Below are 20,445 nucleotides of genomic sequence, written 5' to 3' on the forward strand. Positions count from 1 at the left end.
TTGGGTTTCTATGTGTGCTAGGGGTATAGATGTTGGTAATGACCCTGATGATTGTAATGAAGATTTCAATGTAGGTGGCTTTTATGAAGAGCAGAGTGCACCAGTGAATGCATCTTCAGATGAAGATCTTCCCAGCCAAGAAGTCACTCAAGAGGAAGAAGCTAAGTGGGAAGAAGATTTTGGTCAGCATTTAAATGAACCACAACGTCTAGAAATGATAAATGAAGATACTCCTGAGGTCACACCTGGTGAAATAAGTACTGGTATGGCTTTTGGAAGTATGCAAGCTTATAAGGATCATTTAAGAGAATATGCAGTGTTGAAACACAGGGATTTTAAGGTGAAGAAAGGAGATAAAATCAGACACTATTCTTACTGTGTAGATCCAATGACAATCAATTGATTGATGATTTCTTTCGTTGCACATCTCACATTCCTGGCTTGATGTAGCAGCCATTATGAAGAAGGAATTTTTTTTACTGATTTTTGGTTGGATCATCTTCACAATTTATAAGTCAGGGGAGACAAAAAAAAATGACCGTTATTACAACGGTCGGAATATCACAACGGTCGGAAAATCTAGCCGTTGATTAGCTAGGATGTTCCACGTGTCGCGATCCTAGCTAGTCATTTAAAAAAAACGGTACATGTAATGCCCCAAAACAGGACCCTAGATTTTCATCTTGGCCATACATAAGGGTATAAATGTCAAACGATTTCCACGTGCGGGCCACATGCTTACGCATTTGACCACTTAACGCTCTGAAACGGAAAACATAACAGAATGGGGCATTTTGATACGGTTTTGGGGCATTTTGATTTCTTGCCTAACGTCCGGGGCATTTTCAAACCTAGGGGGTCGATTTTGGGGCATTTTGTCCTTTAACCCTTCTTCATAATTCTTGGGTTTCTTATCATCTCAGACATTGCCCATTCAACTGTACTTGACGAAGTGTCCGTCCCTGCCGAGAAAATGTCTTGTGGAGTCGAAAAACATCACATATAAAATCCAAGTGCACATCAAAATCATGAAAAATACTGCGGTATCAATTTGATAGGGAAAGTTCGGAAAACGCCAGACTAGTATGGAGGTTTGTGGCGAAATGCCCAACTGCCCCAGTTTGACATACCATGAAAACTGCTTTAATGTTGTCTGTGGCGATGGGAAATTCAAATCCGCCACCAGTTTCTTGAATACGAAGAAGTACATCCAGGAGATCTCCCTCCAGCTGATGATCATCTGTACTAGTACTGCCATTCTTAATCACTTTAGACGATCTAGTCTCTCTATGTTCTTCGATGATACTTTCAACTATTTTATCCAGTTTCTTTTGTAACCTCTCCAGTTTAAGTTTGATGCCACAAAGAGCATGAAGCGATTTGAAAGACGGGAACACGTTTAGTACTCAACAACTCTAAAGAGAAAATCTTCCGCAGCTGCCTCCAGTAATCACCATATGGAGCAAACCCAACATCTATATAGCCATAAGTCACAATCTCTGCAGCAAGAAGTTCACCTCGACTAGCAAAATTAGCGTCATGTTTTTTCATAATCTGTTCAGCCATACCTGGCGAAGAAACCACAATTGCTGAAATTTCACCAAGTTGCAGGTGCATAAGAGGCCCATGTTTCATGGCCAGATCTCGGAGGGACTGATGTGGTTGACCTATTAGTATCTGGTGCAAATTTCCGATGATAGGCAATTTGCATGGCCCCGGAGGCAATTTCGAGGATGATGAGATTTTTTTTTTTGGATCTATTTCTTTTATTCAGGATCACTACCATGAATAATGTCAAGGCAAAGAAACATAAACTCAGAGGAAGGGAAAAAAGAGAGTGGAATTTCATGTCTGGGTAAGAGGCAGAAATTGATAATGCAAGTTCGTGTTTAGTCTTTAACATGCTATTGTATTTAATGTCTGACTCACCATATGCTATTGTATTTAATGTCTGACTCACCATTTTTTTGTCTTTTAAGTGTGGAATCCCTCCCCATCACAGTACTTGCTCTAAGAGCAACAAATGAATACACAAGAAAAAAATCCAAAGACAAAACTTGAAAGTAATGTTTTGAAAGTTGGATTAGATAAAAGGAGTACATCAATGACATCAGGGCAACAAATGAAGTTTCTAGTCCTTGGCATTCTGATAGAAAGATTCGTAAGTAGCGACTCTTGGCTTTGATCCCGGACCTCCTAACTCCTCCACGAAACCAGATGTCATCTTAAGAAAATCATTCTTGTGTAATTGCTCCCATTCCTAATTTAACAGCAAAGGAAAAGAAACAAAAAGTGATCATTCAATATGAAAATACGATTGAATTTGTAACCCAGCTCCATTTTGTTACTCTATCACTTGATTTTAAACTTTCCAAATCTAGCAATTTGAAAACTACTACTTTTTAACCGATAGGATTGAAGCAAACAAAAAAGATGATGTAGATCTGCTGTTGTGTCATAATTTAGGCCTAGACGGGGTATCATCATAATGGCAAGATTAACACAGATAATCGGTAGAGTGTACGCAACACAGATAGAGACCTATTATGAGACCCAACCTGTTTCTCGAAACTAATAAATGTTAGCGATTTATTCCTATGTGCCATGCCCCGTGATGTTGCAGCATTGGGTAAAACCTAAACCAAATCAAGAATTTATTTGTACCTGTGTCTCCTTAACGACGCCTAATCTGAGCATCTAAAATAGAAGACGAAGGAAGGCCTACCTAGCAAGCATAGAGTGAACAGACATATTCCAATAAGCAGTTACCTCAAAATTCCATTCTCCATACAAGTTTGGGTCGTTTTTGTAAACCCACACGTAAGTGTAGGATCGCACCTTGTTTGAAGTATCCTGCAGTAACACAGGAAAAGCAATAAGTGATATGAGGCCGATTGCTCAGTTTAGTATTAGAAATGGTTGGGCAAAACTTACTATCAAAGAAACATCAACACTGCTTCTCTCATATTCTTCATCCTCAAATATATCTAAAATCTCTATCTCAGAATCTGTTATATCCAAGAGAACCTGCAGTAAAAAAAAAAACGCTCAAGAGATTAACTTAATGACATGATCCAGTATTACAAATAAAACAAATGTAATTCCATTCAAGGAGAAAGGAATGACATCTCCGATCTCCATTAACTGTGGACACTTGACAAACAAAATCAATGAAAGAAATGATGAACTAGAAAGATGATACATTGAGTATCACAAGTGTTACACTATCAAAAATTGAGAATGGGTTCTGAGACAGACCCTCCCAGTGACTTTTGTGTTCTCTACTGGCAGAATTGCAGGATAAACACGCCCTTTTATGCTGAACCTTTTACTGCAAAATCGTAAAAAATAATACTCAGATGGATAAAGATATTGCTAATGCTAGATTGTGCGAAGCAGCAAGTTCCATACTCTCGCATCTATCGTTGCATACAGAAAAATCTACCCACAATGTGACCGAAACAACTAATCTAGTATCAATTTCATTAAAGATTATATTATCGTAGACATTAATATCACATCTGCATTACATGGAACTGTGTAATTCTGTTCATTTTCTGGAACATTTTGTTACCCAGCCATTCCAAGTTCCAACAATCATTCACTTCTCTTAGTAGGAATCTCAAACGTGTAACTCATAACCTTGCAACTTAAAGGTCATAAGCTCAACTCCCCACCCTTGGTCCACTCTATGGCAATTACTAAAGATATACTTGGACAATATAACCAACAGGAATAGCGACAGCCGAGGAAATAGTCTGGGACTCTAAGAGGATTCCATACCTCAACAGTCCAAAACAAACAAAAATGGGAACCTTAAATGGGTCAATCCAAACCTTTTGCACAAACTCTTAAACGTAACCCCCAATTCCTGTACCAAACTATTTCATCATAAATGATGTAATGATGGTAATCATTTTTCCATTAATCCAAAAAATTGCTTTCATTCATAATCTCAATTGCCAAATGCATTATTCTTCAAAAAAATTCAAGTAACAAGGAAGCTTGGGTACTTTGTAGTTTGGTATTTGGGTTATCCCCAACACCGGACTTCAGTACCCGGTTGTTCAAATATTAAGCTTGGGTGATAAGATAAATCTTGATGCTTATCTATCTTCAGTTTTTCCAATCAAAATAATTATAAGATTCCTATGAAAATCAATTTGGGAAAAAGCTAATAATTCATCCAATACCTGAATATCGATTCTCTAAAAAAAAAAAAAATCCTAAGAAATTGAAATAAATAATTTTCACAGTTTACTGTGAAATCAATGAAATGAAATTTTAATCAGAGATAGAAGCTTACAAGTTGTCAAGGATAGCAGGAGAATTCTGAGGGACGCGATTCAATAACGCTCTCACAACATCATCAGCCAACAAACTTCCATATACGAATACATTATGAAGATTTTGACGATGGTTAGAAGAAATCACAGATGGTGATGATGCCGATGTTGCCATCTCTCCGTATCTCTCCTTGAAGATGGGAGTAAAGTGCAGCAGTGGTGGCACTAGAGTTCACTCTTGACCCTACACTTTTTGGGCTTAGGAAACATAAAATAGTCCAAGCTGAGAAACCTGGCCCATTTACTTAGTTGGTCAGCTTTATTTCGAACCATAATATTGGGCATACCAAAATCTTCCAAGGCATACTGAATGAAGACAAAAAAGGTTGTGAAATTGCAAAATCAGATAACCCCTTAACCCAAATTTTTTTTAATGACAAATCTGTCCTTTACGTATTAGTGTTAATAATCTTGATTAGTGATTAAATATTTTGTTTAGTGATTAAAATAATTTTCAGAATTATAAGAGTTGTTTAGATGAAAATTTTGAGGAAAAAAAATCAAAGTTTTGGTTTGGTTAAGAAGGAGAGAAAGAGAAGGAGAAAGTGAGAAAATTCTAATTCTTGATTCAATGGAGGATGAGGAGGGTCATATATCATCTAAAAAACCTAGGAAAATGCACATCAACTACATCAATGATTCCCAAACCATTGGAGGATGAAAAGGTTCGACTTACATTTATGAGCCGAACCGATCCCTTTATGAACAGTTCGGCTAGCTGAAATTGTTTAGGTATGCGCCGAACATTTGCTAGACACTAGTTCGGCTTGTATAAAATTTTCCTAGAAAGCCGAACCTATTCCTGAGAGTTCTGGAATAAAAAATGTTAATGGTTCGGCTTATATAATGAAAATCGTATCAGCCAAACTGTTCATATACACTTTCAGGCTGAAAATTTGAAGAACCGTTCGGCTTAAAAAACAACAACCTTATGCGTCGAACTTAGGTTCGGCTCACAACGCAACTATATTATGCTCCGAACCTAGGTTCGGCTCACAACTCACCTAAATTATGCGCCGAACCTTGATCTGAAACCTGGATATTGACAACTAATGAACAGTTCGGCAAGCTGAAAGTGTTATTGTTATGAGCCGAACCAACTAGTTCGGCTTGTTTAAAAATATCATAATGAGCCGAACCTAGTCCTGTGTGATCTGGAATAAAAATTATGTGAGGTTCGGCTCATAGATGTAAGCCGAACTGTTCATCAATGGGTTGGTTCGGCTCATAGATGTAAGCCGAACCTTTTCCTGAGAGTTCAGGAATAAAAAATGTTAATGGTTCAGCTTATATAATGAAAATCGTAGGTTTTAACTCACTAAAATCAAGTAGATTTTATCTTCATCTTCAAGAGAATGAAAATACGAAAATAACGCAAAAAGAATGAGGGCATTCCGACATTGGACGAAGAAGTTATGATCAAAACCAGATCGAAAGAATTCAGTCTACAGCGGGAAGTTCGGCTGATAACTCATCAACACGAGTCAGCCGAACCTAAAGCCTATAAATCAATATTTTCGAAGTGTTTAAGGGTGTATAGGTCATTGCATACCCATTAGACACCCCTTATCAATACACCCTGGTTAGGAAAATGATTTTGTATGCCTATAAAGTTTTTGGTATGCCCAATATTATGGTTCTTTATTTCGGAAACATAAGTCGGCTGTTGCCGTCTCTGTGAAGAACCATGTTGGCTGCATAGCTGATTTTGGGAATCGCAAGGTTGTTCAGGCGCTTTCAAAGCCAAGCGGATGTCCTAATGGTCGACAATTGACAGAGTTACCGCTTCTTTTTAAATTAATACGTAGTTGGACAATTGACAGAGTCATCGGAACTAATATGCCATCAAAATATTACTAGTCCCATTCAGATGATATTGATTTTTTTCCCACATTAAATATCACCATAAGAAAGAAGCCGAAAGACAGGACTTGAAAGCTTGGAACAATGCAAGGGCCTAAAAAGCAATCCAGACAAGAATGTTTACATACTCCCTCCATACCACATATATATAGGCGGAGGAGGACAATTCTCGTGGATTAAGAAAAGTGTCTTGTATAAATTTTCATGTTTTTTCATGTTTTGCCCTTTGTCCTATTCATAACACTATTATCTATGTACCATAAATAAGTGTATGTCTCGAAATATTCATCTAGGAAATTGGACTCCGCCTATATATTGGTACAGGGAAAAATGAAAAATTCCGCCTATGTAATAGGTACGGAGGGAGTATTTACAAAACATAAAGGAGTGTACCGGTAACAGCGAAGGAACGAATTAAGTTTCTACTCTTGCTTTGATTCAGGGCCTTCTAACTCCTCCATGAAACCACATGTCATCTTAAGAAAATCACTCTTGTGTAATTGCTGCCATTCCTTTTTTAACAACAAAGGGAAATTAGAACATTTAAACAAGGGGAGCAAAGAAAATCAAAACCAGTATGAAATCCCAATTAAATTTGTAATACCAACTCTATTTCGTCATTTGATCACTTGATTAAAACTTTGTGATGACTATAGCAATTTGAAAATTACTGAACAACGAAGATGATATAGACGGATAGGTGTCATAATTTAGGCTTAACTCGCTAGAACCACTTATGCCAGATTACACAGTTAACCTGTAGGGTGTATGCATCGTGTTTAGAGGCCTATTCTTTCTCGCAACTCTACAGACAAGACTAAATCAAAGTTCTTTTCATAACCATCCTAAAATCATTATTCCTACACGTATAATATACCTATGAAAGCCTGTATCCTATGAACAATGTATGGCCCTGTGCCCTCTTAACAATGGCTGTATGAATCTAACATTCATTTTGGGTCAATAAGTTTGAAATAAAAGCTGAAGGAAGGCCTAGCTAGCAAGCTTGGAGTGCACAGATATATTCCAATAAAAAAGTTACCTCAAAATTCCATTCCCCGTACAAGTTTGGATCATATTTGTTAACCCAAACATAAGTGTAGGTCTGCATTATCTTTAAAGTATCCTGCAATAAGCAGAGCCATTTTTGGTTTTTAGTAGCACAGACAAAGCAATCAGTGATGAGGCAAACAATCTCATGTTGAACTATGTTGGACATTTGCTAAATTTTGCTTAGACAAAGAGAGTCCATTCTAGCAGCACAAGAAAGCACTGAAGTTTTGAAGTTTGGGTAAGTAACTTATTGGTAAATTCTGTTCGACGATGATATAAGACCGATGCCCAAAGTTTTAAAACTGATTAGACAAAACCTACCATTAGAGAAACATCAACAATGCTCCTCTCATATTCATAATCCTCAAATGTATCCAAAATATCTAACTCAGAATCTGTGAGATCTAAGAGTACCTGCAGCAAAAACAAAAAAAAAAACAAAAAAAACAGTTCAAGAGGCAAATTTAACTACATGATCCAGTATTATGAATGGAACTCCATGCACGGAGAAAAGAATGACACCTAGACTGACTGTTGAAAGTTGACAATTGAAGTCAATAATATTTTTATGAACAAGTTCATACGAAAGAATCTTGAACTAGAAAGATGATTAATTGAATAAAACAAGTAAAATTATATGAAAAATGGCGTCGGTTTAAACCAATTTCTACTATGCAAAAATGAGAATAGATTTGGAGACAGACCCTCCCAGTGACTTTTGTGTTCTCTACTGGCAGAATTGCAGGATAAACACACCCTTTAATGCTAAACCGTTCACTGCAAAAACAGAATCATGAAAACCGTTACTGAGACGGTCATAAAACAAAAGGAAAGAAAACATGGATAAAGATAACATATTCCTATTGCCAGATTGTGCAGGAGTCTAACATGAGAAAGTAGCAACTTTCGTCACTCTCCCTTCTGTTATTGTACACAGAAATTCTACCAACAATGTAACTGTGTTATGCTGACCTAAACAACCAATCTAATTTGAAATTCATGAAAAGCATATAATAGTAGACACGGATATGATAAATATCTACTTTCCATGGAAATGTGCAATTCAGTTCACTTGCAGGAGCATCCAATTATCTATCCCTACTTCAAAGTTCCGACAATCATTCAGTTCTCATAATACAATTCTCAAATAGGTAACTTTGCAACTCCGGTAACAGGACTAATAGGAAATGAAATACCCCAGGAATGAGGCAGATGTTCTCGAGGACTCGAATCAAAACTACAATAATCCAAAACAACCTAAAAATGGAACCTTAAATGGGTAAATCCAACTCTATTTTACAAATATAAGATAATCCCCAAATCCCTGTACCAAACAAATTCATCATCATAGTTGAAACTAAGAATTTCATTCCCAACAACTTCTAATACCAAAGTATTCATTATTCTTCATCAAAATTGAAGTAAAAAAAAAAAGGAAAACCTTCCTTGAAATTTTACCCCACAAGCGTAATTTTTATTTATTTATTGTATATCTGAGAAATTCAAAAGCTTAATTTCAGTCCTCTAAACAAATTTATATCCCAAAAAAAATGGAAATAAACTGAAATCAAAGAAATGAAAGAGACGGAGAGAATATTACAAATTGTCAAGGATGGCAGGAGAATTCTGAGGAACACGATTGAGTAAAACTCTCACAACTTCATCAGCTAACAAACTTCCATACACAAAAATACTCTTAGGATTTTGATGATGAGAAATCACTGATGATGATGACGATGCTGGTGGTGTTGCCATATCTCTCTATCTCTCCCGAGGATGGGAGCAAACCCAGTAGCAAAGAGTAGACTTTCTGTCGTTTGACTCTTTTCGATGCAAGTTCACAGTTCATTTCACTGTCTCTTCTACAGCACTGCCGCATGGGAAAATGAGAAATGGTCCAGACTCCAGAGTAGACTGAGAAACCTGGCCTATTTAGGCCGGTTCCTATGGTGAGAGGTATAAAAGTTGTTTGGCCATGTCATGCGGCATGACAAACTAGTTTTTTCATTACGGTAAAAATGTCAAGTTCTATTAAGGTCGTACTATGTTTTATTGTGTTTTGTGGGATCTTTATCAATAAAAAACTTAGTTGTTTGTGTTTGGTGGGGTAATTTATAAATTTTAAGGATTATATAATATTTTGTGAGACCCTTGTATAATAAAAATATGTTATAATAACTAAAAAGTAGGAGAGAAGAAGTAAAAAAAACGAAAAATTACCTAGCGGTGGAGACTACACCGGTAGAGGTGGAGATTACACCGGGAGATCTACACTACACCGAACGGTCGAGACTCGATCGCTCAGTGCACACTTAATCTAGCCATGCTAAGTGGAAAATTTGCCACTTAGGCAGATCAGTTTGCTTGTCTGCCAGTTCCATAGTGGGTGGAAAACTGGCAAACTGACCAGTTTGCTATGCCCATAGGAACCGGCCTTAGAGTTTGGAAAATTTTGAGTTTGATTGGAAAATCATTTGCTTAGACTTTTTTTCCCTGGCTTTATTAGGGGCGACCCTGAAAAAATTAGGGGCGAATTTTTTATTCCCAACTCATAGACACGGTTATGGGATGTCCAAATTTCTGGAGAATACCCTTCTACAATCGATAGTTTAGTATGGAGTTTTGTCTACTGATTACTAGTTTGTTTAAGAAAGGGTTATTGCCAAAATCTGTAGAACACTATCATATCATATTTACCGATTGTTAAAGTAGAAAACTCAATTTTATCTATTTTGCAGAAAAAATGAATTTGGGGCAACCGTCTATAATCGGTAGCAAATGAACATCATATGACTACGGATTGTAATTGCCGACACCACCTTTGGGCGATTAAGACCACCCAAAACCTAGGAATTTCATTTCATTTTTTTTCTTTTCTTTTCAACTCTTCTTCTTCCCTTCCGATTGTGGAGAGTAAAAGCACTATTCCACCCCCACCCCACCCCAATTCAAACTTCAATTCATCGTCGTCGTTCATCGTCGATTCTTCTATAAAACGATGACTGATACTAATGAACCCACGAGAGATTGAGAAAAATTAAAGAACAACTCGATTGTAACAGCTGCAAACGACAAAGAACACGACGAATACGAAGAACATGAAGAGGATGACGCCGCTCGTGTAGGTGGTGGTGGTGATTCTGATAATCAAACTCTCCAGCAAATTGCCCTAATTAGGTAAGTTTCTATCGTTTTATGTGTTTATGTTGCTTCAATTTGACGAATCCATGAAAATAAGTTTTAGGGTTTTCAATTATTTCCCAGAATCGGTAGTTAGATCTTATTTTTATCTCCCGATTGTGTCCATTTTCTAGGGTTTTCAGTTACATCGACCAGAATCGGGAGTTAATTTTATAGATTACTTCCGAGATTATACAAATTTGTTTGCCACTGAACCATAAAATTGACATAATCGGTTGCTAGGTTATATGTTTCCTTACGATTGAAACAGAGAATTAGAACATGTAGGGACACACAATTGGTACCCAGAATCGGAAGATATTATATAGTATTTGTCTTCCGATTGTGTATAATCGTAGGTTCGACGAATTCAACACTACCGATTATATAAGTTGTAAAATTTGAAAATTTTATGATTTTAGCAAAATCCTATTTCGGGGCTATGTTTTAATCAAAAGCCAAAGGCTATTTCTTTACTTCCGAGTATATGCAATCGGTGGATATGTTATATTGTTTTGTTCCGATTATATATGTCTCATGACTTTATCAGTTTCTGAACCCAAATTGATGCATAATCGGGAAAAGAAAACTAGAATATGACTTCTGATTGTGTGTAATCGGAAGAAAAGCTTTTACCCTTGCTTCGGATTGTGCATAATCAGAAGTTTATATTTTAATTATGACTTCCGATTGTGGAGTTTGTAATGTGATTCTTACGAACTAATTTTATTGTTTAGGGTCAGGAGAGGTAAGAAAGACCAAGATATAATTGTTACATGGCCTCGTCAAAAAGGGGGTAAGAAACTAAGCGCTAGTGCGCGTAGAGAAAGGAGCCAAAAAGAAGTGGAACCAAGCGCTCAACAAGGAACTCAAGAATAAGTACAAGCAAGCGCTCCAGAAATCACTCAACATGAAGTTAGACAAAGTGTTCCAGTAATTACTCAAGAAAAAGGACAACCAAGTGGTACAAAAATAGCAGGAGGAGTTACAAGGAATCCAATCGCGAAGAAAGCATCACACCTTGTACCAATTTCTTTGAAGAAGAAATCCCTGGGCTTCCTAGAGATGGAGTAGCATTGTTATTTGGCTACAAAGACTCCTGGGCCAGAGAAATCTATGAAACCGAGGTAATAATCGTATTATTTTATACTAACGTATTGTCGTTTTATTCGTAATAATACTCTATTAATTTTTTAATGTGTTGTATGTTTGATGGTATCATTCCGATGCGATTCATCTACTCAAGCCCATTGCCGATGAGAAAAGCGTTGAGGCTTAGAACTAGCCAAGTTGCCGAAAACGTGAGTCTATTCCGGGTATTTTCTCAACTCTATTAATCCATTGATCGTTATGTTTTTTTTTCTATTTTAAGAATCACTTTCTAATAATTAGTTTAATATCTATGTAGACATGGATCTATGACCACTACCTCAGTCTGGAATTGGCAGATGTGAACACAGCGTGGAGAGAGGTACACCGAGAGGAACAAAGTACAAGTTCACAATGAACCGTTCAAGGTCAAAGGAGCAACAATTGGTTAACTTGAGGGATAAATTAGACTCACTTAAGGCCTCGGAGGTATTCTTTGATCCATACAAGGAAGACCGAGCTAGTGGACATATAGAGGGTCGTTCCGAGTTGTCCCATTATTTTGGACCATTGTGGCACCCCACAGGTTATGTGATGTGCAATGGCTCCAGGGTGATGCGACAACATGGTGCTTACCAAACAGTACCATGGCATCAAATGAATGGAAAGTTCAAGTTGGACATGGATCCTAGCGAGTCTAACCAGGACAACATCAAGTTAGATTAATCTGGTACACCATCTGTTACTGAACATTAGGATAAAAGGGAGTACCACATGGTGAACACTGGGAGAGCTGTCACCCGAGGTGATGAAAATGCTCCAGGCTATATGGAGTGATACCGGGAGCATTCACATCTTCGTGTAATCCGTGAACTTAAAGAAAAGACGACCTCGACGGCTTCCATTTACAGATGTATCCTCAAAGAAAAAAACCCCAGGTTATGATAAACCAGTTTATAACTTTTCCCTCTAATATTACGATTCAATTTCTTAGCTGAACTCCATTTGATGTTTTGTCTATTAAAAAAATAGGTGAATAGGTTCAAGATTTTGTCCAAATGGTGTGTTGATTGCATAGCTGCTGGACATCCTGTTCCCATTGAGAAGATAAAAAATCACAGGGAGATGATTGATAATGTTGATAATGAAGAGTATGCAGCTGAGTTTCGGGAGAAAGTGACGAAGAAACCGCCCAAGAAAAAAGCATCAAAGGCGAACAAAAGATCTCATGCTTCTTCAAGCTCTCCTGCTGAAGGAAATATTGATGGAGATGAAGGTGATGCTGGTGATAATGCGGGTCGTCCGAATCGTGTTAAGCGTTCTAAAACTTTAGCTAATAAATACTAAGAAGAAAACTAGGTGATAATGTGTTGTTCGATGTTATGGATTATGTTGTTTGAACAGTTTCTTTCGGATTATGGTGTTTTAAATACTTGTTTTGGATTATATGTTCTTAAGTTTATGGGTCATGAATGTATTTTGAGTTATGTTTATTACTTGATTGTCTGAAACTGCTGAATTTTTCACCATAATCAGAGGATACATATCAACCTTACCTACCGATTCTGGTAAATTTTCAAAAATTGTGAGATATGTGCAGAATTGGTAGTAATGTTATCAACCTTAACTACCGATTCTAGTGACTTTCAAAAAAAAGTCAGACAGGTCCATAATCGGAACTACAAATATTAACAATTTCTACCTATTATAGTGGCTTCATTTCTATTGTTCTTCTGAACCTAAATAGCCTTATAATCGGACACAAAATTTTATCATTTTCTACCGATTAATCTGGGGTATAAAATCGGTAGATGAGGTGAACTTCATAAGCTACCGATTATGGTAGTTCCCAAATTCGAAAAACTTGAGATTTTTTCAAATATCAATTTTGGGGCAACTTCATAATCGGAAGACATGTTAACTCCATGTCTACAAATTATGGTAGTTCCCAAATTCGAAAAACTTGAGATTTTTTCAAGTATCAATTTTGGGGCAACTACCATAGGAGAAATGTTAACTCCATGTCTACCGATTATGGTAGTTCCCAAATTCGAAAAACTTGAGATTTCAAATATCAATTTTGGGGAAACTTCATAATCGGGAGACATGGTAACTAAATACCTTCCAGTTTGTAGTTTTTTCTTTCAAAATAACAAAACTTTCAAACTACATATGTACACAATAACCTCTGATTATCCCAACATCTACCGATTACGTAAATAAACTACCGATTATGGAGGGTATAATTGCCATTTCGAAAAATCGCCGATAAGGGATGGATCCATTTTAGGTTTGGGTGGCCCTATTTTGTCTTATTAGTCACCCCTAATTCTTTCAGGGTCGCCCCTAATGACGGCAGGTTTTTTCTATGGGTTAGTAAATGGGTTAATTAGTTGCTCCTAAATACTGTACTTTATTTGTTTCGAAATGATAGGCTAGTTTATTTATGCTTATTATTTTTAAAATAGAGGGGTTCAACTAATTATAAAGTCCAGGGATCGAACCTCTGTCTCTTTCAAGGGAGGAGCATGAGAACCATCATGTCACTTGATGGTTCTCTTATTTGCTTAGGTTTATCATAACTGATTTAAAATAGGTAACAAATCAAAAAAAATGATATGTTTGAATAGATTTTTTGTTGGTTTTTCGTACCCTTAGGCATATCATTTGCAAAAAAGGGAAATTAAGGGGTTTTAAAATAGCGTTCCCTAAGTTAAAGTTTTTTTCAAATAACAAATAATTTTTTACCCTTTGTGTTTGAACAAAAATAATGAAAAATAATAATTTTAATTTAGGGAACATAATTTTGAAACACAAAGGGTAGAGGGGTGTTTTTTTTGATATCTTCCTCCAGATAGACTTATCTTTCCGACCTTCTCCCTAATTAAATAGTTTCATCCAATACCTAATTTATTTTACAATATACTTCAATGGGTGCCCAATCAGACCATATCCAAAAGTGGAGAGCCGAGGGTTTTGAGAATTCGACTAATTAACATCCGCTCTAGTGAGCTGGGCTCTCTCTTTTTTTTACCCTTAAGGAGAAAAAAAAAGGTAACGAACTCCACCGTACTATGCAATGAATTCATGTGAGGTGGTTAAGAGTTGGAGAAACTTTTTAAAATAATGATTTTCTCTTTATTTTTGATAATGTGGTAGAGGCTTTAGTTTTTGAAAAAGCGGGGGTATAACAACCACATCCAATAATTCGTCCGGCAGTCTGTATGGACTAACTCCAATATAATTCCGAGAGCACCATCTTATAAAGAGAGATCAATCAAGAAATATACTAAAGAGTTACATCTCGATTTATCAATACAATCTGCAGTCAAACAGATAGAAATCTGTGAGCCCGATAGTTATGAGAAATAACATGGATGGTACCAAAGACCAATGCCCAAGTGCCAATCGATTCCTATCCGACAATCAAGGTCGGATTTACCAGTTGATTGAACTACGCACAACCTGTGATATTTCAATTATATAAAAAAAATATAATATAGAAAATAAATAACACAAACACCCGAAGTTTTGTTAACGAAGAAATCTCAAATGCAGAAAAACCCCGGGACTTAGTCCATATTTGAACACCACACTATATTAAGCCGCTACTGACACTAGCCTACTACAAGTTAACTTCGCACTAGAATGTAGTTGAGCCCTAACCAAGTCTCACGCCTATTAAGGTACAGTCGCATTCCTTACTCCTCTAGAACCACGCCGGATTCTGCGCACTTGATTCCCTTAGTTGATCTCACCCATAACTAAGAGTTGCTACGACCAAAAGTTGAAGACTTGTAAACAAATCTGTTTCCCACAAATAAGTCTATTCTTATAGATAAATCTATCTCCCACAGAAGTACCTACGAAGTTTTTGTTCCTTCTTTTGATAAATCAAGGTGAATATGAACCAATTGAGAATCCGGTCTTATACTACCGAAGAGAAGCCTAGAATATCAATCATCTCACAATAACTTAACTATATGGTAGTAGAAGAAGTTATTGTGGAATCTTAGAGAATGATACAAAGAGCTTTGTGATTACTTTTTATATCTTACCTATAGGAGATAAATCTCTAGCAAATCTTAAAAAAGATAGTACTCAATACGATAGAACAAGTAAGATCAGAACATGCAACAACAGAGAAAATAGTTAGGTCTGGCTTCACGATTCGAAAATGAAGTCTTCAAGTCATTAACCTATAATGGTTTTGGAAAAACCTGGGTTAAATGAGAATCGACTCTAGTCGCAACTAGGACAGAGGAAAGTGCCGAGATTGAGTTTTCCAGTTGTTAGAGTTCTCCCTTGTATAGTCTTTCAAATCAGGGTTTTCTTTCAATCAAAGATAAGATAGCTTAGTAACAAAGAATTCAATATTCACCGTTAGATGAAAACCTGATTTAAGATTCAAGCTAAGTCTGCTTAAAACCAATGGAATATCTCTCCAATATTAGATGGTTTTCTCTTGTTACACACAAATGAAATATACCTTCATTTAGATATGGGTTACCGTACCTAAACGTGTATATTGAGTTGGCTCAATAACAGTTAACCGAAGTTAGCCATATGACTTAACCACATTCATCTAACACTTCTAGGTCAACTATGATGATCAATCAATCATGAAAGATAATCAAATGAATCTAATTGTGTTCCACATAGAGTTTTTCAATTGTTCACTATTTCACAGAAATATATATATACCAGTTGAATCAAAATCAGAGTGATTCATAAGAACCAATTCATGCACATTAAGACACGGTTTGCAAAGATTGTATTCCTTAATTCATAAATGTATTTGTTCATGAATATGAAAAACATACTTAATCGATTTTAGAACTTAAACCACTAAGTTTGCAAACAGGTGCACAAACTATAGCTTCCGGACTTTGATTTTGTCCAGCGGTTTACAAACGGGTATGCATACGGCTGTCCCATACCTTAACTCAGGTAGAACCGTTCACATACTGGTATGCGAACTTGATTCCCGGACTTTAACAGTTAAAACCGTTCGCATACCAGGTATGAATACAAGGTTCCCACACCTGAATCATACCAAAACAGTTTGCATACTAGGTACGCATACTGCATTGTATCCAGACAAAGGTTTTTGTCCTAAACTCCCATTTCAATCATTGAAACATCCTTAGAAGACGACAGTAGATGTCTCACACAAACTATTAGCTTATAAGTAATTTTCAAGTGATCGAATGATCAATAAGAAACTTTGCGAATCGACATCAAATGATTGTCACACATAAATCATGTAAGATGTTTCAAGGAAATTTTCACATGATCATCTTTTGACTTATTATTTAGTTTCCAACAAATAAAATGTTTCCAACTAAACTTGTCAAGAATAATGATGAACGTAGCTAAAGCAAAAAGCTTCCAACCCATATTTCGAGAAATATATAACCGAGTTGAACTCAGCTCGAAATATCAAATGTGTATAATATAAAAGTCTATATAGCTATATGACTTAGTCTCATTAGGAGATAGAATAGAATAGACTTCTGAGTGATAGATAAGTTTTAGTCTCCATATACCTTTTGTTGATGAAGTTCCTCCAGGCTCTCCTTAATAGATCTTCGTCTTCAATCGATGAATGCCGTGAAGTCTAAAGCTCAACTACACATTCTATCTTAATCCGAGACATAGCTATAAGTAGACTAGAAATCAAAACTATAGTTTTGATTAACGAAATTTGACAAACAAACTTGAGATAGAAACGTTTGCGAGTTCGACCGAGCAGTGCTCTAACAGTTTTCCTTAAATTCTAACCAACAATCAGAGAGGAGAACTTCATATCTTCTTTTAGTGAATAAGTTCAATATTGGGTCAGTTGATTTTTCTGTTTTGAAAGCTTCATCCTCTTCATTGCCCGGTTCTCAAGAAGGAAAAATATCACAACACCAAATTGTATCTTATGATAATCTGGCCTTTTTCAAGCCTCCAATTCTTCAATGACTTCTTTAATATTGAATTTAAAGTGATTGATAGTGAATCAAGAGCCTTTGATCATCAGGTGAACTCAAACACTTTGTTATTATTAATTAGTGACCCATGTGTAGTTGGGTATCTTGTAGGAAAAAGATTTTCTTTTTCGTTTGTGAAAGAAAAGCTAACTTCCCAATAGAAATATAAGGTTACTTGTGAATGTTAATTGATTGACAAGATTTATTTCTCCTTGGCCTTCCAACACGAGTTGGCTTTAGTTGCTAGTCCCGACATTGATGAACTACGGTCCATGCTTAATCCCTTCAATGTTTGAAGAAGGGTACCTTTGCAGTCGCAACGAGTTACAAATTAAATTAGTGGTTCAATACCTTGTCCCTCATATCATCTAATTAGGAGGTGATTTCTATATTTTGGTAATTCATATCATGTTAGCTCTCGGAAATAAGAAACAAGAGATCATTCTTTCCATACTTGATGAAGTACGTGATTGTAGTTTATTCCTTGTATGCTCATACTTCTTGTGAAAATCCATTCGATGTTGGATTGCACCAATGATGAACTGTGGAAATGGATAGGAAATGAAGCTAAACTGGTATAGAAGTTAGGGGAGCTTTCATAAGCCACTTGCATCACAAGGATGATGGAAGTCTAGAGTAGAATGTGCCTAGCTGATGCAGCCTTGAAACAAGCAAGATAAGTAAATGCATTCTGATCATTTCCGAGTCGAAGTAAGAAAGATGAAAATAGGCTTGCAATGGCCTATGTGCAAATCCAATGCAATTTTATGCCTAGAAAGGACTCGGAAGCCAGTGATGTATGCAAAAAAGCATCTTCCTTTATGGCTTTGCACCTTTTGCAGAACAATCGTAAGTTGAAACAGTGAAGAACTATGTATGGATACTGCGTTTAAGGTATCATGTTTACAAAGCATACTTAGATAGGAGCATCGGTCGACGTACATTTTCCTGGTGAGACGCAAATCTATATGTAATGCTCATTGCGCTATGAATAGCGCGTTGGTATGTTCAGTCCTACTGGCATTGCTCCGGAGGCGCTATAGATACGTTTTGGACTCGTCATTATGTGTTTGTGAAAATACACAAAATTTTCCTTAAAAAATAGGAAAATGATAAGTTGGAAGAGTAGTCCAACTTTTGCACGTGATGAAAGATTGTAATTTCTATGCCAAATACTTTAAAAATTATGTTGGACTTAGTTGAGTTCTGCGAGTTTTACAGGCCTTAATTGGAAACCCATTAGATAGTTGGTAACTCTGAAGACTATTTGGTATGGTAGGTAGAACATTAGATTTATCATCCCCACAAGTTAGTTGTAACGATGTGTAGTGTCAGGCCGTCTAAATTCTAGTAGCAACCCGGAAGAGTGCTAACTCAAATGATGACTTGCATCCAACTGCTCTGGCTTTAGTGTTTAGTCCTCGGAGTACTACTCTAAGAATTACTTGTCATTACAGAAGACCCTTTCCAAATTGATAACTTCGATAACTTCTCGGTGTATGGTATGGGACACGCACTTAGGATATCATGTTCAGTTATCCTTTTGGCTTTCCTGAGTATGCGGTATGGGACACATGCTTAAGGGTTCAAATTGATGTTCTCGGTATCATTGTGAACTCTCTTGGAATTCCTGGGTATGCGATATAGGACGTATGCTCAGAAAGTCGTTATTAATTGTTGCACAGGAGAAATTGAAGAAACTAAGATGAATTTTTGAGCATCATGGTAATGAATATATCGTTAAGAAATCCAAACCTATAAATATTGTACATAATAGTTATTGTTTTAAATTTCGGAAACGAAATTCTTTAAAGGGATCAATAATGTAACACCCATACTTTTCACATGATGCATGCTCATAGATGTATCATTTTGAAAGGGATGAAGCTTCATCACAAGCTTATGTTTCCCGTTTAAGACATGTTTTGCCAGAACTGAAATTGCACCATAATAGTGCATCGCGTCAGTTGGAGGCTGTCCAAGAGCGATTCTGAATCACCATGATGTATTCAACAAGTTGAATATTGGCCAAGAACTTAATATGCACCATTAAGGTGCATTATTCGAAATTTTTTATCGCAGAAGCAGGTGAACTTTGCCAGTGAAAAATATTTTCGCTATTTATATTTGTTGAAATTTCAATAAGGCATATATATGGAGGAGAAGTTGGTTGAAGGTGCATTAAGGGGAGATGGACCATTGATCTATATATTTTAGCCGGTAAAGGATATATGATGTGTAAGCATCATTACTGCTATGTAGCCTTACTGATAGAGCCTATGATACATAAGCATCACTATAGTTGTGTTACGACTTAAGAATTCTGTATTTCGACAGAATTCTGTGATGCGCACTCTTGTGCATCATTTGTGAAAGTCCCTTTGGCCTATACAAACTAGGTTCTGGCATGCTTCACGAGTTGGCTTTAGTTGCAAATCGTGACATTGATGAACTTCAGTCCTGCTTGATCCCTTTAAAGTACATGTAAGGGTACTAGGGAGCCGCAATGAGTATTAGTGGTTGATCACCTTATCGCTCATATCATCTAATTGTGAGGTGATTGCGACATTTTGGTAACTTATCATCTAGACTCTCGGTAATGCGAAGCAAAAGATAATTGTTGACCTACTTGATGAGCTAGTTACAGTCCATTTATTGGATGCTCATACTTCCTATCAAATCACTCGACGTTGTCTTGCACCAATGGAAAATTGGAGATGGCCAGAAAAGGAAGTAAACCAATATGCAACTTAGGAAAGCTCGTATAGGCCACTTACATCACAACGATGATGATAAAAAGCAAAAAAAGAGGTCAGCGTAGCCCAAAAACTAAAATAGGATACACCGACATTTCAATAAAAAGTGATGAAATCCAGCCTGCCAATTTCCTGGCCAGTTTCAAGGCAAGAAAATAATGCATGGTTCTTTTTGTGTTT

At 36.6% G+C, this 20,445-nt stretch overlaps 2 protein-coding genes across 2 annotated transcripts; both read right to left on the minus strand.

Annotated features, from left to right (window-relative positions):
• Nucleotides 1-738: 738 nt before the first annotated feature.
• Nucleotides 739-1,635, minus strand: LOC113360730 (cytochrome P450 71D8-like). The gene is made up of 3 exons (XM_026604201.1): nt 1,407-1,635; nt 1,131-1,312; nt 739-762 (listed from the first exon to the last, which is right to left on the minus strand). The coding sequence occupies exons 1-3, from the start codon at nt 1,633-1,635 to the stop codon at nt 739-741; spliced, it is 435 nt and encodes a 144-aa protein (XP_026459986.1).
• A 253-nt stretch (nt 1,636-1,888) lies between these two features.
• On the minus strand, nt 1,889-9,140 carry LOC113360731. The gene is made up of 10 exons (XM_026604202.1): nt 8,863-9,140; nt 7,967-8,039; nt 7,584-7,676; nt 7,252-7,335; nt 6,636-6,721; nt 4,307-4,516; nt 3,259-3,331; nt 2,935-3,027; nt 2,770-2,853; nt 1,889-2,260 (listed from the first exon to the last, which is right to left on the minus strand). The coding sequence occupies exons 1-10, from the start codon at nt 9,015-9,017 to the stop codon at nt 2,132-2,134; spliced, it is 1,080 nt and encodes a 359-aa protein (XP_026459987.1). The 5' UTR covers nt 9,018-9,140; the 3' UTR covers nt 1,889-2,131.
• Nucleotides 9,141-20,445: the final 11,305 nt, after the last annotated feature.

Source organism: Papaver somniferum, chromosome 3, assembly GCF_003573695.1.
Source record: "Papaver somniferum cultivar HN1 chromosome 3, ASM357369v1, whole genome shotgun sequence".
NCBI lineage: Eukaryota > Viridiplantae > Streptophyta > Magnoliopsida > Ranunculales > Papaveraceae > Papaver > Papaver somniferum.

What these genes read in the sequence shown, in the direction of transcription:
- LOC113360731 (XM_026604202.1), bottom strand. Translation starts at nt 9,017, where the DNA reads ATGGCAACACCACCAGCATCGTCATCATCATCAGTGATTTCTCATCAT. An exon ending in ACACAAAAGTCACTGGGAGG is followed by an intron (nt 7,677 to 7,966) that starts GTCTGTCTCCAA and finishes TTTTTGCTGCAG; the next exon opens with GTACTCTTAGATCTCACAGA. An exon ending in ACACAAAAGTCACTGGGAGG is followed by an intron (nt 3,028 to 3,258) that starts GTCTGTCTCAGA and finishes TTTTTACTGCAG; the next exon opens with GTTCTCTTGGATATAACAGA.
- LOC113360730 (XM_026604201.1), bottom strand. Translation starts at nt 1,635, where the DNA reads ATGAAACATGGGCCTCTTATGCACCTGCAACTTGGTGAAATTTCAGCA. An exon ending in TTTCTCTTTAGAGTTGTTGA is followed by an intron (nt 1,313 to 1,406) that starts GTACTAAACGTG and finishes TGGATAAAATAG; the next exon opens with TTGAAAGTATCATCGAAGAA. An exon ending in ACATTAAAGCAGTTTTCATG is followed by an intron (nt 763 to 1,130) that starts GTATGTCAAACT and finishes TTTCCGTTTCAG; the next exon opens with AGCGTTAAGTGGTCAAATGC.